Source organism: Centropristis striata, chromosome 9, assembly GCF_030273125.1.
Source record: "Centropristis striata isolate RG_2023a ecotype Rhode Island chromosome 9, C.striata_1.0, whole genome shotgun sequence".
Lineage (NCBI taxonomy): Eukaryota > Metazoa > Chordata > Actinopteri > Perciformes > Serranidae > Centropristis > Centropristis striata.
In genome coordinates, this window is record NC_081525.1 from 30,648,482 (window position 1) to 30,666,994 (window position 18,513).

The 18,513-nt window shown below is 43.8% G+C and overlaps 1 protein-coding gene and 1 pseudogene across 1 annotated transcript; one reads left to right on the forward strand and one right to left on the reverse strand.

Moving 5' to 3' along the window:
* Window positions 1-5,933: 5,933 nt before the first annotated feature.
* LOC131977181 (small ribosomal subunit protein bS1m-like) lies at window positions 5,934-6,436 on the forward strand (annotated as a pseudogene).
* Window positions 6,437-15,974: 9,538 nt separating this feature from the next.
* her6 (hairy-related 6) lies at window positions 15,975-17,777 on the reverse strand. The gene is made up of 4 exons (XM_059341386.1): window positions 17,428-17,777; window positions 17,170-17,265; window positions 16,984-17,071; window positions 15,975-16,824 (listed from the first exon to the last, which is right to left on the reverse strand). Exons 1-4 carry the CDS (start codon window positions 17,533-17,535, stop codon window positions 16,283-16,285), a joined length of 834 nt encoding a protein of 277 aa, XP_059197369.1. The 5' UTR covers window positions 17,536-17,777; the 3' UTR covers window positions 15,975-16,282.
* Window positions 17,778-18,513: the final 736 nt, after the last annotated feature.

The following is an 18,513-nucleotide window of genomic DNA, read 5'->3' on the forward strand; positions in this document are numbered from 1 at the left end:
CCGGGGCTCTGAGTGTGTGTCAGAGCAAACGCCACTGACAGCTCCCACGCTACAGAGGAGACGCAGGGAGGGAGGGAAGAGGGTGAGAGAGAAGAGAGAGGGGGGGGAGAGAAAAAAAAACAGGATGAGGCCGATTGTGAATTAGCTGGAAAGCATGCATTCAATTTCTTTTTAGAAATGTTTCCTGCAAATAATAGAGGAAGTGCGCAGGAGGAATAAATGGGGAGGAGGGGGTACAGGGTCACTGGAAGATGGAGCAGAAAAAATTGGGGTGGGGTTTGAGGCACTGAGCTGCCCGTGATGAAAGGAGCTTCTTCTTTCACTGCCAGGATCCACATGGGCATTCTTCAAGCTCACCCAAGCAGAACTCGACTACACACACACACGCACACACACACACATACACACACCACCCGCTACCATAAAATCCATGTATGCCCCTCCACCCCTCAACTTTATCACACACCTGAAGGCCTGCCTGCTGCCCGATTACCCAGCCTGCCCTTCTCTCTGCTCCGCTTGTCTGTCATCATGCTCCTATGGTTTCAACAACCCTAAACCACACACACACAGATGGAAATAGATAAGGAGGAGAGGACACACATGGTTACACACACAAACACACACTGAAAGTCAAACACACAGTTAAACACTGCATGGCCCCCCGGCCGGCAGATCAGCCCGTCTCAGCTTGTATGTGAAAGAATTAGGGTGTAAATATTCTCCATTCAGTTTCCTTTTTCATTTTGATGTTGTCTCTGTTGATTTTACAGCAGTTCACCACCATTATTTTGACAAGTAGCCTTTGTATGAAGGGTGCCACCAAGTGTAAAAAATAAAATTTGTGCTATAACATATACAATATGACCATTTAATATTAATACTTAGTCAATGCGTTAGTCAATGCACCATACAACACCAAATATCACCACAAACATTGCAAAAATGTTTGCTTTTTTGTTTTGTTTACAAGCTTATTTGCATTTATGTTAACTGACAAACTCACAATGTTTATGTTAACGTGGGTTGAATTTTTTTAAGCCAAATCCTGATCATTTCCTAAAGCTAACCAACTAGTTTTGTTGACTAAACTGCATCCGTTTGACAACGTAAACCAAGTGTTGCACACCAAGGGGGAAACAAAACAACGTTACTTTCAGGTATGAGATCATCTCCTGCATGGGTAGGGGCACCAATTTCGGAAATGCTCCTGTGGGTCGTATTAGAGGTTAAGAACAAATGACCTATGTGATCGTATGATTTGGAGGAATTGTTCCTTTTTTGGCATATCTCGGATGTATAAGCTGTACAGATGGAAGAAAGATTTTGGGACGTTATTGGAAAAGATGTTGTTGTAGTGTGCACAAAAGGTAGAATTTTGTCTGCACACCACAATGTTGGAGACCATGTCAAAACATTGCTTGTTTAGTATCATTCAGTTGCAGCAAGTCTTGTGATGCTGAACATTTAAAAACTGAAGAAACCTACAAGGTAGTTCTTTTTCTCTGTGTTTTGAATTTCTTAAGTGTCCAGGATATAAGAATTCTACAGCAAGTTTTACTAACTCATGTTATTTAGGCATCATTCTATGAGTGATTTTGTCCCATCAACATATTTGACTAGAATCATCAACTTACTGTAGGTAAAAATGTAACTACAAGACCTACAAAATGTTCTTTCAATGAAATTTGATGACTGTATTTGCACACAAGGTGTTTTACTACTTTGACCTGGAATGAATCTGCTATGTTGACGATAAAGATAATGTTTAATTTAATCTCCTTTTTTTTTTTTTTTTTTTACATTACATGACTGCTCTTTAACTACATATCACCAGGTTTAAATGTGTATTTATTTCCTCCAAAACACAGCCTTAACATCTCCAGTAACACTCGAGATCCTGAGAAGAACAGAAGTCAAGGCCTCGTATCCAATCTGTCCTTCTGAAACGAGCGGCGACAGACAATTTCCTGTGCGCCCGAATCCTTAACCTCTTATTTCCCAGCTCCGAGTCTGGTGGGAGACTTGGGGAGGGGTTAGAGGTCCGGCATCTTTTCACACATCTTTGCAGACATAAAGAGCAAACAAACCTCAGGGTCTTTATCACTGAAATCTAAACCCCTCGGCTGATTTCATGTCTGTGGGTCGAGGCTGGGGGACGCAGCGATGACCACCTGTTCCCCGTTTCTCCCCGTAGTCGCTTTTGTCATGGGCTTTACATTCTTTCAAACCATTACAGGCCCAGGGCGAAACTTAAGCTTTTGCCAATTTCTCCCTCTCCCTGCCCCATATATGAGAACCTATACAGTCTCCTTTCAGAGGCTGCTTATGTGTCTGTCTTCGTGTGAGGGAAATTAAAACAGAGAAAGGGGTTATCTTGTAGGTTTCTATAGGTCTTACAGTTTCAGCACGAGTATCATAAGACTCACTGCCGCTGAATGATATTGGGGAGTATTTTTTTCCTTTTAAACAAAAGAGTTGATTTACAGGGGGGTCTCCTTTGTGCCCACCCATTGAAATAAACTGTGTCATGGAAGCATTTATTGAAGGACTTTGGGGATTTTAACAGGAGACAGTGAAAAGGGCTCCTCATACATACAGATTCCATCAACCAGCTATAAAAACTGAGGGGAGAGGAGTCTCATTTATGGGGTAACATGGTTACATTTTACTGCTCCGTGGCATTGAGGCAGAGGAGGCAGAGAGGACGCCTCTTTTGTTTGCCGCACGGCTGCAGCAGACAATGATCGAGGCGTGTGGAGCGCAGGAATGTCCTTACTGTAGACACTCTCGGAAGTCGGGTTCGAGTGTGTGTCTGTCTGTCGCTTTGTCCTTGTGTCAGTGTGTGTCCATTTTCATGACAGATAGGACTGTGGGAAAAGTGCCCTTACAAACGCCGTCTATTGTCTCCCCTCCATTTATTTGCGGTGCGGTTCATTCCGCTGATAAGTGATGGAGAGAACCGTAGATGAAACAAATTCAATCCAGTGCAGCATTGTGACTCGCTTACATGAATCACTTCTGATTAGCCTCAAGCTGGCATGGCCGAGCCGTCAGCAAAAAACTGCACATTCACACAGCGGCCTCGCAAAAAATCAGGAGTCCCCGTCCCATTAAAGAGCAGTCACTTCTCAGAAACCACTGTCAGGCCTCACTGTCACTGTCGTCACATAGTCAGCCATAATGGGCTCTGACTATTATTAATACAGGGCCTGAAGCACTCCCAGCACATCCAAGGGCTCGCCATAAAATATGTTAATCAAATCGGGCCCCTGGGGGCCCCTCAAAGGGAGCTTTAACACAAATTGAATATCACTGATGGCTTTGGAGGAGGGGTCGGTCTCGGAGGGGGGAGGCCCTAACCCTGTTAGTCACACGGGTCAGGGCTCAATGATGCTGCATATTTCCAGTCACTGTCAATTACCCTGATATCGTCTGTGGAGGGTCGCATGCAGCCAGCGCTTCAGGGGGAAAGAGGGAGAGAGAGCAACTGGTGGCTGGATCTGTGAAACATGTGGGAAAATCAGAGTAGGTGTATGCATGCATGTGTGTGTGTGTGTGTGTGTGAGAGAGAGAGAGAGAAATCGTCAGCCCCTGTCAGACCGGGATGCCACACACTAATCACTCTAATGCCTATTGGCCGAGTTAAGGAGGAAGTGAACATGCCAGCTTTAGATTAGTGGATCATGTAAATTATCTGATTCTGCAAATGTATGACAGCTCTACCACTCAGTGCTCACAGAGACAGAGTAATTATGATGGTTTTAAACGCAGGTCTATATGTCTATTCTAAGAAAGAAAGCAGCCAGCAGCAGACCATAAGGGACCAATTAAATATGGGACAAATGAAAATGAAAAAAAAAGAGAGATCTGATGTGCAGTTAAATATGTCTTCCTAGTAATAATGAAGCAGCTCTGATGCTTGAACTGAGTCGAAACCATCAGCTGACAATATTAAACCTAAATATAGCAGTGTGGAAAATAGTAGTAATAGTCTTTCAGAAGTGTCTGTGCATCTGCCGACGTCTATTTTTACTTTCAAGTTTAGTTACTGAATATGTAGCTTTATTTTTTTCATCCCTTAAAGTCAAGTCATCCTCACAATTACTTTAAGGTTTACAATTACTTAATTTCAAAGAATGATAGAGCTTAAATTCTGTCAGTATGTATACATTTACCTGCTGCATACTGTAAAAATCACCTGTGACCAAAAAATGACCACAAGGTCAAGAGCAACATCAAACTATTTCAACATCTGAACTTTTCATGTAGGCCACGTAACACCTGCAGAAGAAAAAGGCCTGCAGGATGGAGCAGGAAAAAACAAATCCCTTGCCCTTAAGCTAAGACACACTGGCCCTCATTTATCAAACGAGCGTACGTCAGAAAGTGTGCGTAAAGTGGGCGTAAGATGATTTCTACGCAAGCCTCGGCATTTATCAATTTGGACGTGAGCGGACGGTACGATCAGATCTCACGTCTGCTCTCAGCTCGTGTACGCAAATTTGAGTCAGCATGAAGTCCACATGTCTGAGACGGAGAATTGATCTTAGACTATTGTATCGATGCCTGGAGCTGATAAAACTCTGTGGTGTTTTGATTTTTAATAGTGACAAAGCAAAACATGTTTAGACTACATAATTTATCACTAAAACATAATCCAAAAATAAATACACCCTGCGATCGTTGAAATTCTTTAAACAGAATACCAGCCGAGGCTATAAAATGTTGTTGTCTTTTGCTGATTACTGTTATCCCGCTCCGACACCGGAGCGCCAGCGTCTCTTTTACCAGCGGTGCTGCCCGAATAGAAACATTTCCAATCAGCGCTGCCACACGACTAGGTCTGACTAGGTCCACTCTGACTAGGACATCATTATTAGTAAATGTAAAGAGGTGAATAATATATCTCCATCATAATAATAGCAATATTCGGATATTATATAGATTATTAGGCTTTATATATCTATATATATATATCTGCTGACAGCACCACTGATTTCCTTCCTTTTCACTTTTTATGCTGCCAAACAAAACCAGTTTGTTGTGTTGCTGCTGTTGGACGTCAGCGTTTCACTTTCTGACTGAGAAATTCCTCTTCTTCTTGAATTAAAACTTACTTTAAAACATTACCTCCTTCAACCAAAAAGCTGAAAACTTCTAAGTCCGTGCTTCAAATGTAAAATATTCAGTGAACTTGTTTGAGTTTATAACTATAAGTACTTTTATTTCATAAACCTCCGTCGCTGCGTATTTCTTTAATATGTCTACATTGCCCCTATTGTAAATTGTAACGGTGCACTTTGCTAATAAAGCTGACTTTAGAGGGTGAAAAAATCCTCTTTTTGGCCGTATTGCGCCCTTCGGTGTCGTAAACTCTGAAGGCGAGTCTTCTGAATCGGGTATATATTAGGGCGTGGTATTTAAATTACGCATGTTTCGAGCCGCCACATTTATCAACAGCCATCATTCTTACGCTGTGATTGGAGAGATACGATCGTTTGATAAATCACACGTGGACCCTGTTGTAAGACAAAATATACACTCAGATCTGCGCTCGTTTCTACGCTCGCTGAATAAATGAGGGCCACTGTGTTTTAAAGCAGCACTGCATGAATACAGCTATAGGAAATCCTCAACCCAGCATAATCAATTTGTCAAACTCCTGTCATATTTTTTTTTCAAAATACAGTTAAAGACAGTGTAACAAGCTGTGTGTATCCATGTGTTGATCGAAAGTATGTCTGGAACACATCGACCACAGAGTCTGGATGACAGCAGAGAAGTTGAGTCCTCTTGTCTTCCCAGAAAGCATCCTCCATTTAAAGTTACTACAGGGAGTTTTTAACTGGTTATAAACAATCTCAATTTATAACTGATGCCTCTATATGACCTAGACAGCGGGCAGCTATTTCTATGGTTATTCTCAATGCATGCCACTGGGTCCGATTCTGACTCCTTCCGCTTCACTGGAGCCTGGAGCAGCGACCGGCCAGCGGCAGACAGACCCAGATGGCTTCTCTGCCAAATTCAATCTGCAGTCGGAGCTCTGGTGTGAGGCAAAGACCTTTACATCTGGGAGCAGCGGCTCCTCCTCCAGCCAGGAGCAGAGCTTCGCCTCGCTGCTCCACCGGTCCCCTCTGATCCAGAAGGGAACGTCGAAAGACCTAGTGGTGGTCTGGAGAATTTTCTATGTGGTCCTGGTTGACCTGTACATTGACTTTAGCGGTACGTTCCACAATAAGTGCTGGTGGTCTGAGAAAAGCTGCAGCAGGGCCCATCTGCAGCTGCAGGTCCTGGAGCTCACCGCCCCGCTTCCTGGGAGTCAACTGGCTCCATGCGGCTGGAGGCCAACGCCGTACTGGTGGGAGGAAAAGGAGGCACTGGAAAACCAGAACCAGGACAGAGAGAGGCAGACTGTCAGATCCTGCAGTAGTAAAATGAGAGGTTTTCTAAAGGTGGTCTGGCAGGTGCCAATCTTTAGGATACAAAGCTGTGGTGCTCATGGAAACAGTACTGCTTTTGTCCACAGGGGTCACCAAAATCAACCCATCATGAAAGTTCCTCATATTAACTTTAACTTGCAAATTAAAACATTTTTACAGCCACATTTCGAGTGAATGTTTCATGCCATAACGATAAGATTCTAGGTGGAGGATCACTTGACCTGTTCTGCAATAAAACAACCCTATCACCAGAAATGAGCAATGATATTGAACGATTCTGTATAAGCCATGATTGCAGTCAAGGACAGCATTTTTTTACGTGCATTTCCAACATTTGCCTGATAGTATGGTTAATGCCAGGAAAATATAGAGAATATGGAATGTAAAGTTCAAGAGCTATTAAGGTTAGACAACTACTTAAACAAGATGGGAAACACTTGGGAACAACTGCAGTTATGGTTAAACATGTTTGATTGTGAAACAAATTACAGGGCACACTACATCTTGTATTGGCACTGAATGTTGGCAGCGGAAGTCTGACAAGCTCCCCTATAATGTATAGTTTCCATGCTGTCTTACTCAGTCAGTCACCTTCTTAATTCAATGACTTATCTTTGCTTTCAGGGATGACACACTGCTGCTTCCCTTACAGCTGCTGCAACTCAGGAAAACAAAGAGAAATGGAAGCTTTATGTTTTTGACCACACAACACAATACCATCAGAAACATGCCACTTATTCTTCTGAGGTCTCAGTTCTTCTGCCCACTCTTGGTGGCTAGTTTACAGCTCCAGGGATAATCACGTTGGACCCATTTCCCAGAGAAACCGGGGTTTACACGTCCATGACAAGCTTGCCAGTACCCCAACCCAACACACACACAGGCATTTGTTTCATTCATGATGCAAACCGGAGCTGAGATAACAGGGTCTGGTGGGAGTGTTGGAGAATACACTCCACAAAGGTGAAGTTACAGAGACAAATGAGGTGGGAGGCTTCGAACACACACACGCGCTTAGAAAAACACACTCAATCTAGAATAAACCCACACTTGGGCTTTGTCAACGCGTTTGGATGGCAGATAGACAAGCAGAGACACACTCGCACACTCTAAGTGACATAAACAAACTCTTTGTGTGCACACCCTCAAACAATTACACACTCACACACACACGGCATGCTTTGTGTCTCGTGGTCGTATCTCTGCGGCCAGCTCCTCTGCGGCTCCCGCCACTCGCTCCAAAAAGGGAAAGAGGATTAACTGCTGGTCCACGTCACAGTTTAGGCTGCTTTTTGCGTGGACGGAACTGAGGAAGGTGGGATAATGCCATTTCATGTCTCTGAGCGCTGACATGATGCAATGTATCTCAGTGGTGAAACACTTGAGTGCAGTGGGAACAAATGGTGACAATAAAACCAACCAACAGAAACAAATAAGAAAACAGGACCGGAAGGATCTTTTGGGTGAAACTGAGGAGTGGAGAATCTCTAAAAAGTTCCTGGTTAGTTGCATTAAAAGTCACTACAGCTGGATAAATATGCACTTATATACAGAATAGATTAATAACAAACACAGTGGTTGTGGGGGTGTGTGTTGGGTTCAACTATTTTCTCACAGGAAACAGACAAGTAATCACATAACATAGTGACAAAAAGCGTGAAGGGGCTCCTCATAAGCAAAACATTTTTTTTGTATGTACAGGAAAGGTTTATTCCTGTAGATAGATAGAAAGTATTTGGCTTTTTAGCATATTCTACATATATTAATAAAAAACGACACGCCAATGTTTGTTTATTCTTCCATTTTTTCATATTTTTTGGTGTAGACAGAGTGTGCAACACATGTAAGTTCAGTGTATGTGCATGCACTGCACTTTTGTCTCCCAATGGATCTGCCCTCTGCATTCATTCATGCATATTCATCAATAGTTAATTTTACATTACCATAACTGTACTCTATTATATTCTTTTTAGATGTGTTTGAGGAGGGTAATTAGATGCACATCACAAAGGTGCAAAGCTATCAGAGAGCAGCGTCAATGGAGAAAAAGGCTTGGAAACTCTTGCACACTTACTCCATGCCACAAAAGTTTAATAAAGGCAACATTTTACAATACTCAGAATCATTCAATCATTGATTCTGAAATGACCACATTAGACCTGAAAGATCCAAGTCGGATAGAAATATTGGTATACAGGCAATACCTTTTTCTCTCCATTTAAGAAATCACGTAAATATTGAGTCAATGTAAAAAGCAAAAGAACATGAAAATGATGACTGAACGATGAAAAAGTTAATATGAACAAAAGGCTGTAGGGCTGAACACACCCAACAGTCAAACACTTCTCAGCAAGTTTCTCCACACCATTCCCCAGTTGTGGAGGAGTTTCTTCTTTCAGAGCACATTACCGTCATTTCCCATGCTGAAGTGTGAGCCATTAAATCAAAGAACACAAACAAAACTGTTTGCACAGTCAAGACTTAATCCATCAGTTTGTGTGCAGACACCTCCCTCCCCTGTATCCCATGCTCCTGTGTGTGTGGCCTTGAAGTTAACATTACATCATTAACACCGTCATCATGACTTTACAACAACAACGGCCAGTGTGTTGATGCACTGACATCAAACTCCCTGACTCCATCTGTCCCAGCGCCATCAGAGTGAAAAAGAGCTGGACATCCGGACCCGTTTGATGTATTCAAGGGTCAAAAAATCTGGTTTCTTTTTCCCTTCATCTCAGAGGGGCCCGAGCCTCCGCGGAGGGGCTGTTAAAAGCAGGAAAATAAAACCAGCCACGCGAGGGCAGAGCTCGTAGATCATGCAGCCAAACAGCGTGTAAGTTGAGTGTGTAAGTGGGGTGTGCTTCGCTCTCCTGCTGGACTTCACAAGTCTCCCTAGACCACATTAATTGATCTCAGCCTTGCCTGCATGTGCAAAGAGGCACCAAACCCCACAAAATGACGATGCAGTGTGAAGGTAGAGGTTGGTGAGCTGCAAACACAATTACACATACCTGAAGACATACATAGTGCAGATGAACTCAGAGCAGTAGGTACTACTGTAACCTCTCCAGACGGCAGCACAATGTACAGCCTGCATAAATCATCTCAACATCCATATGCCATATGAAAACACACATATGGGAATATAACCAGATTCAGACTGTGTGGTTTTATTGTTTGCATGGCAACATTCTAAACTGTAGCTGACCTCTGACCTTCTTGTGGAGACAGGTGAAAATCCATTTTGGACACTGTCCAGTGAAAAGCATTGTTGTATCTTAATTCTAGTTCCTGCATACTTGTACTAACTAGTTTGGGTGCATATTGTGCTCACACTTACAATTATGGCAGTGCACATGCAGTGCACTATAAGCACCCAGATGGCGTACTCATAACAGTCAGAAAGTTGAGTGGGACACAGTCACAATTAGGGCTGAGGATCTGAAGTTGTGGGACCACCAAACTTGTAAAAATGTCACGTGAGGAAGCTGCAGCAGTTGCTCTGATGAACACCACAAAAGCAAGTAAAAGTTAAATTAATTTACTAGTAACTTTCATTTTGATTCTGTTTTAACACACGTGAGCAAAACCAGCCAGCACATATATTCTGTGGGCAAAAATTGTAATCAAATATATATCAAATATGGGTGATAATGCCCCAAACAGTTGCAATTTGCCATTAAAAAGAAGAAGATTTCAATTTGAGACAATGCTACCCTGTTGAAATTCACACATTTTGCAAGTAAGTACCCGGTACTATGAACTATTCCTTTATGCATTGAGAAAAGAATCAACTCATGCATTTATCAACATTGGCATTGTACAACAAAATTTGCTGAAACATTACAGTAACATTCCACACATGCTCGCTCATGCACAAACCACATGCTCACATGAAATACGGACAAATAATGATTGAGGAAGAATTAAAAAAAATGTAGAATATAAAAAATTGTCTTGTGCATTGTGCCAAATGCTATTAGCCCTCAGAAAGATATTTTGGCACACTGTAAGAATATTATTGCACATATAATATAAACGGAAAATATAGAAGAAGCAATTAATATAAAACAGCATTTGGAAGCGACATAGCAAAGCTTGCTGGAATATCTGAGTGAATCATATATTGAATAACTCCCAATAAATACCATAACAATATTGCAGTTATTATATGATACATATATGTAGTTACATTTTACAAATTTTACACATTTCAAATGATTGTTGTGTGTGTGTGTGTGTGGGGACCCTCAAGTCAGGAAACTTGGCTTTGAATGATAAAAGCAAGAGGCTCAGAAGTGCTTCATGAAGAACCTCTTTGTGTGATATCAAAACCCACCAAACTGTCACCGTTGGCAGTTGTTTGGACGTTAGTTTGGTGGGAACTTGTTTGCCTGGTCTATTTGTTTGTTGTGATGGTCTCTGAGGGGGGGAAAAAACCCTCCCACTCAATTGGCCTTGGGTTCCAGGGTAGCTGGAGGACAGGTCATACAAAGGCGCAGTGTGATGGGGTCATCACTGTCACAGCTCAGAGTTGGGGGGATGTGCCAACTTTGTAACTGACGGCATCGTATGGTTGCCATGTCCTGCTCTCCTCAAGTCACCATGCCCTGAAACCATCCACCAAAAAACCCCTCAACAACATGTTTACAAACCAAAACTGGGAGGATGGGCTATAGGGATGAAAAAGACTACTTCTAAAGGCTGGAGACTATAAAAGAAACAATCATCCAGCATCACAGGACCACCTTTGCTAGAGTTCTTGTTTTTGAGTGTGTGTGAGAGGCTGGGCTGGTGAGAAACACTGTGGATTTACATAGCAGTCCGCGACTTCAAACGAGGTGGCTGACATTTGAATGGGCTGGTGGTGGGAGCCTCTGGTGGGGTTTTTGTTGCCATGCAGGGTGAGCCAAGGAAAGTGGGCACGCACACTGCTGGGATTTGTGTGTAGACAGCTTGTCCTGTTTACTGGGACCACAGGTTACCATAGGAGCCCCGCACAAACTGAGTGTGTGAGAGACAAAGGGAGAGTGTGAGAGAGAAAGATATGGAGACCAGGAGATGGAAGCATAAGAAGGGTACACCGTGTAGAGTTAGATGGGTACGGAGTCACGGCTAAGAGAGGACACTGTGATGACTAACACACTAATAATAGGGGAGTGGGGATCGGGTCCATGAGACCTGGATGCCCTTTTGCAAGCGAGTACACATAATTTCAAGTTCGCTGACTCCAGGAGCTTTTATGGATAAGTGGTACATTGGTGTTCATTAGCTTCATGTGAACACACAAGTCTGCATTTTAGCATCAGGAACCACATCCATCCTCTATATACGATACATGAATTGAACTGTGAAATTCTGCTTTACTCAGCACAGCTACCTTATAGTTTCTTGTTCCACAGCTGGACTCTGATCTACAGCTACAACATTATACATGCACATAGAGAGAAAACACTATGTTCACTAGAGGGTGATCGATTAGCGAGAAAAGCACTTTTTTACCAACTATCGTTAACGGTGGAACTCAGCTACATTAGTGGTTCATGGCTGTACAGCCTCCACCGGTCATGCGAGGATGTCAAAGTTTTGCATGGAAGCCTCATAAAGTCAAAGTAATTTGTACCTGTGATAATGCACCTTTGAATAAAAGTTTATATAAGACAGCTCTATTGGTAAATGATGAACATGGTAAGGTTGTTGTAGTATGGCATTATTAACACATCAGAAAAGAACTGCTGTCCTGCCAAACGCATGCTGTCTCTGTTTATCTAGCAAGCCTGGTTGTTAAAATTAAAACTAATATTATTGTATCAGCATTTTAAAAATCCACTTTTGGTCAACCACTGATGTTCACATATTGGGTCAAATTCATATGTTTTTCTTTCTATAAAATATTGGACTCTTTTCACTCTGTACTGGGAGGCTGCTGAGGTCCTTCTGGACTCACTAGGTGTAACTAACTATATATATATATATATATATATATATATATATATAGTAGTAGTATGGGTGACTGATCGGAAGGTTGGTGGTTCGATCCCTGACCATGGCAGCCTACATGTCTGTCTGTCTGTCTGTCTGTCTGTATGTCTGTCTGTATCTATCTATCTATCTATCTATCTATCTATCTATCTATCTATCCATCTATCCATCTATCCATCTATCCATCTATCTATCTATCCATCCATCCATCCATCCATCCATCCACCAATCTTCAAATAACCAGTGATGCAGATCAGAAATAGACACTGCTTCATTTTAAGGGCTCACAAGCCAAAAGATTGGGAGCCTGTGCTCTACGAAAGCTGTTATGTTCCTGAGGCAATTGACAGAATCATGTGTCTTTGTTACACTTGGCAAAAAAAAAGGCTGGCCTTCACTCTGTAATTAGTTGATCTCAACATGTCACATTGATGCAGAACAATGATTAAAAAAGATCCTAAAATACGCCTGGACAGCTGCAGCTAAACTTCTGACCACGTCCAACCAAAACATTGTCAACCTCAGGAGGAATAAATGTAAGTTCAGCACACGGGGAAGCAAAGGGAAAAACCCTTTGCTCCTGACAAGGAACACCTGTCTGAGTGAGTGTATGCTCTGGAATGAGTGTAAGCCTCTGGGACGAAGGGAGGGAAGCATGTGAGTGAGTGTGTACGTCTGTGTACAAAATCTGCGCAAATACCCAGTCAGGGTCATACATGAGTCTAACGTAAACTTGAATTACTGATGTAACTTTCCATTGTATTGTATGCTGGGATCAGGATTCAGACTGCATATACACACTGATCCACTTCCGCCCACACAGATCCAACACTTCTCTCTCCCCTCCCACAGCTTTCCCTTTCCCTGCCTGGCTGCTCTGCTGGCTGGCTGACGAGCCGTGCTGCCTGGCTCGGTGGCGGTTGCCCTGTCTATCAGTCTATTTCCAGGCTCAGGGCCCAGCGCCGAGGCAGGCAGTCAGTCAGTCAGGCGGTGTGGTGGAGGGCAGAGGGGTTGATGCGTGTGTCAGAGAGGCGCTCTCCCACATTCCCCCGGCGGCTGGCAGCAGGCCGGGCCTGCAGAGGGGGGTTCGCCTCTTTCTCACGACCTCTCAGGTTCCTGCGCTCATCTGGGAGCTATTCATTTCCTGCCAGAAAACAGCCTTCCCCTGCAACTGCAGGAGGAGGGGGGGTGAGGAGGGGAGGGAGAGGGAGAGGAGTTTGGCTTCAAAATGAGTCCAGGGCTTGGTACAGCAAGCCCTGGGCTTAAATCATAAAGCTCTCGCTTGTCTGGGCTGCAATCAAAGACAGCCCCAGTGACGGGCCGAGAGAGAGAGAGAGAGAGGGAGAGAGAGAAAGAGAAACCATGAGAGAGAGAGGGAGAGAGCAGACCATATGGTAGCACTTAGGGAGCCAAGGAGGAAGCAGAGGGGTTTTTTTCCCTCCTTTCGCTCTCTGCATGCACGCGGAGTGTGGGAAAAGTTAATGGACACGCATGGCAGCTAACCCCCCGGTCGTGTTGTGACATGTGTGCGGTCACTCCGGCAGCTCGGCCACTGCACTGGGTAATTGGAGAGGCTCGTAAAGCTGTTCTCCAGAGGGGAAGAGACCACTGAAGATGTTGGCGGGTGGGGAGAGGAAGGGAGGAAAGGAGGAAAAGGGGGGAAAAGGCTGTGAGGTGGTGTGGGAGGGCTCAGCAGCTGGGTGTTGTCCGGGTCACACCACGTGCCTCCCAGACGTCCCGCGTCCAGCTGTGGCCCCGGGGCTCAGGGCAGGAAGCTCGACACTGGTCCGAGCACAGCTGGAATGCTGTGGGAACGTTTTGTGTATGTGTGTGTGACTGTGTGTGTTTGTATGGAGAAGCTCTGGCTCACAGGAGGCCGACTGTTATCCCGTGTGGTAGGCCTTTCCTTGAACCCCCCCTCCCTTCCACTTAACTCCCCACTACCTCACCCATTGTGCCCTTTGGCCAGGCATGTCCTCACCCAGCACCCTGCACAAACACACACACAAGACGTATGCACGCACAGGCACGAGCACACACATGGCTTCAATCAAACAGGGATGCATGGCCCCCCGTAAAAAGGTGTGATGGAAATTCAAAATGATGGCACTTATCCACACTTTGTGCCTCTTAGCGTACTGATAATTGCAAACACCTGCAGCCCCCTCCCCACACACACCCCCTTCAAAGCAGGGCCACACTCGGATAGCTGGAGGGGGCACACACACCTGGGCAGAGCAGAGCGCTACCACATGGCTCAGTGGCGAGGTGTTTAACGTGTCCTTCTGCTGTCAACCCCCCCATCCCCTGGCATCGAGGAACTCCCTTAGCTCTGATTAAAGACACAGCCGGAGGCTCCTCTCTGCTCCATACTGTCGCAAGATTAATGCTGCTGGCGATGGAAAAGCTGGCCGAACAGCAGACACCCACATAATGATCATTCTATAGCTTTTTAAAAAAAAATCTTGGTCAAGTGATGGCTGATAGCTAAATTAGTGATGTCCAGATTAGAAACTCTTGAGTAGAGAGAGCTACTGCATAATTTACACTGAGTAGGCATTCAGCTTATTCAGCTTATCTATTGCGATAATGCAACAGATTCAAAACATGCAAACAAAAGATTCAATATGTTTTCATCAAATCCTGCAACGGCTGGTGTGACAACCAAAAAACTCTCCAACAAGATGCTCCTGTTACTTGATTTAAAAAAAAAATAACAATCAGATTATTTTCCTATTTCCATCACATTGTCTTAAATTAGCCAGAGGGCATGCTCCTTTACATCTGAGATACACATCCACAGCAGCCATTCATGCTCCACTCATTGATCTAACAATTACCAATCACATTGCAATGCACTTCTGTGCTGCTAGATGGCGCAAGTGACCTCTGTAAGACTCCCAAAGTTTCCATCAGGAAGGTGAAGCTGCTGCACTATCAGTGTAAGAAACAGCATTGGATAGTTCAGCTGCTGTTCCTGGTTAATTACAGAAATGAAGTATCTTGTAGACTCACTTATTTAGACAACAGAATCACAATAAGGCAACAGTTTACTGACAGTCTGATCCAGTGTGACGTACAGCAAGCAACAGTTATTGCTTGAAAACACTTGGAAAAATGAATGCATCTTGATAAAAAAGCACTCATTTTTGCAGAAATTAAACTGACTACAAACATTACCACAGATGAAAGTCAGACACAACCAGCAATACTTAGTGTTTTATCTTTTCAGGAAGTGTTATTACTGATGCTGCAGGCTCAAAGCTTCCCTAAACCAAATATTTTCTGTGTTTAAAGCACAGTTTTTTAAAAGCACTTGTTGACTTCATAAACCCACTCATATGAAGTTATTTTCACACAACAAACAGGATAACTGAACTGAAAGTTTTTGGTAGATGTGCTCCACTCAAGTGCTTTCACAAACACAGAAAAGTCTGCAAATTATACTATTAAGTTACGAACTATAAATCAAATGCATAATATTTGCAACTTACTCATTAATCAGAGCAAGCCTCCAAGAAACAACACAGAAACAAGTGCATGTTTTTTTTTATATCTTTACAAATTTATTTGTCTTCCAAAACGAAGAACATCATAAGAGCATTGAACATATCTTTGGCATCACACAGTAAAAAAGACAACTCCAATATATAAAAAATGCAGTGAACGGACTTCCACAATACAAATCTCATTTCAATATGAACTTTACTCCCTTGTTAGCTGTACAAATATAGTGCATACTCTTTCCATTTTACAAGAGAAAAACAGATTCAAAACAACTTTCTAACATTGAACGAAGAGAGAACTATTAAGTGTTGTTTTAAAGTCTTTATGGTCCTTTTTTCCACTTTCTACCAGGGTCGCCACACTGAATCCGAGTTGCCTGACGGGGCTCCGGGGGAAACTGCAGCCGGTAGAGGGACCGGCGTGCTGACGTTATTGGCGTACACGGGGATAACTGGGCCGTTTGGCGCAAATGCCGCATTAGGTATGAGGAATGCAAACTGTCCGTCTGTAGCAGGCACGATCTGGAAACCGCCGTACACTTTGGTGGCGTCTGATGGTAAATTAGCCGGCGACGAGCCTCCTTTACAGGACACCGGGTTCATGGGCAGCACCTGCGGGGATGAGCTGGGGATCTGCACCATGGACTGGCCGAAGGAGGGGTGGGTTGGTCCGGCGCTGGAGGGGAGCTGGTGTTGGTGCTGATGCTGGCTGGGGTAGTTCATGGCGTTGATCTGGGTCATGCAGCTGGCCAAGTGGCCGAGGAGCCGCGTCCTGACCTCGGTGTTGACACCTTCACAGGTGGACAGGAACCGGGTGACTTCATTCATGCACTCGCTGAAACCAGCACGGTATTTTCCCAAAACAGTGGGGTCGGTGTTCAGGGCAGCTGCAGGGAAAGCAGGTATATTTAAGTCACGATATTCACGTGCAAACCTTTAATCTGCAAGATTCAGACGCGTATCTTGAAGCAGGATTATTAGACCAGCCCAGTTATGCTCCAAAACGCGCAGTCATGAGACAGATTAGTCCGGGAAATGCGACTTACCGGTCATCTGAGCTCTCTGGAGGTTCCGGAGATGCTTCACCGTCATCTCCAGGATGTCCGCCTTCTCCAGTTTAGAGTGTCTGGAGCTCTGAGGAGACGGAAAACACACATGGTTAGGATTACGCGCTCACTTTCTCACTGTTTGACAGGATCTATTAATAACCAGATAGCTAAGTGAGTACTTACATCTTTTTTGAGCGCATCCAGGATGAGTGTTTTCAGCTGCCCCAGGCTCTCGTTGATTCTGGCTCTTCTTCTCTTTTCCATAATTGGCTTGGATGACTAAAGATCAAAACAAAATCACATTCATTGTTAAATTTCTATTTCTTGTTTCGTGCGTAAAAGTGAAAATCCTCGTTGTGAGTGAGGAGCTTCTGCAAAAATTGAGTCCAAAATGAAATGTTTCTGGCTTTTAGTTGAGGAGGAAATGTTTTTTGTACCAACCTTTCTGTGCTCAGAGGCTGTCTTGGGTTTATCGGGAGTTGTGTTCATGCTTGCCGGGGTTGCAGCGACCGGAGAGGAGGAGGTTTTTTCCATCATATCGGCAGGCATTTTCTTATCGGAAATATCCCACAAAACCACAGCAAATTACGATCCACTGGTGAAGGAAAAAAGGACGATGGGTATTTTCAGCTTGAAATACGCAAGTCCCTTCTCCCTTTAAAAAAATCCTGAGATATGTATCAAGGTAGAATCCGTGTGAGCGATGCGCAGCTGCAGCTATCACGAGCGGATGCAAAGTCTCTCTGTTGGGCTCTCCGCGTGTGGCTTGTATTTATATCTCTCACTGCACGCGAACGGCTCGTGTGAAACTTCCCAAACTTTCTTTCCCACAGTAACTTTCCACCAATCAGGGCGAGGGACACGCGGCCCGAGGGAGGACGGCTCGTGGTCGGCGCCCTCCCATTGGTTGTTTGGCCGCTGGAGCTGGCGGCCAATGGCGCGCGGCCCGGGTTCAGGGCACAGCCGGGGAAACTGCCTTCAGTCTTCAATCATCGTACCGTTTACATATTAACAGTGGAGCCGCTGACTGGGCACCGCCACCAGGAGCGGGCACAGGCACCAGACAACACATAACAACAGAAACACAATCATTCCAAAATAATAATAATAATAATAATAATAATAATAATAATAATAATTCTAATGAATACAAATCAACATTTGAAACCAATATAAAAATAATACCTATTATTATTGTTATTATCATCATTATTAATGTTTCCCCTACTATCTTTCATTCAGCCATACGGCTGTTTTATTTTGGTCTGTCTCCACACACAAAGTAACCCTCTAACTCTTTGAGAATTTAAGTGTCCTAAATTAATTGCTAACTGCATTAAAAAAAGAAAGTAAAACTGCTGCACAGTTTAAAAACCACCAGTGGGAAGTGGTGGGCTATCTAGAGGCACAGGAGGAAACCGTTTTCTTTTCTTTTCTCCCAAACTTCACAGACAGTTGCTGCTCTAATGACATTAGTAAAAGAAACAATTTTAGACAACAACTTAAAAAACCACAAGAGGAGACGAA

Coding starts and splice junctions, on each gene's coding strand:
- her6 (XM_059341386.1), bottom strand. CDS start 17,535: ATGCCTGCCGATATGATGGAAAAAACCTCCTCCTCTCCGGTCGCTGCA. Junction 17,072..17,169: donor TGGATGCGCTCAAAAAAGAT/GTAAGTACTCAC, acceptor CCGTCTCCTCAG/AGCTCCAGACACTCTAAACT. Junction 16,825..16,983: donor CCAGAGAGCTCAGATGACCG/GTAAGTCGCATT, acceptor CTTTCCCTGCAG/CTGCCCTGAACACCGACCCC.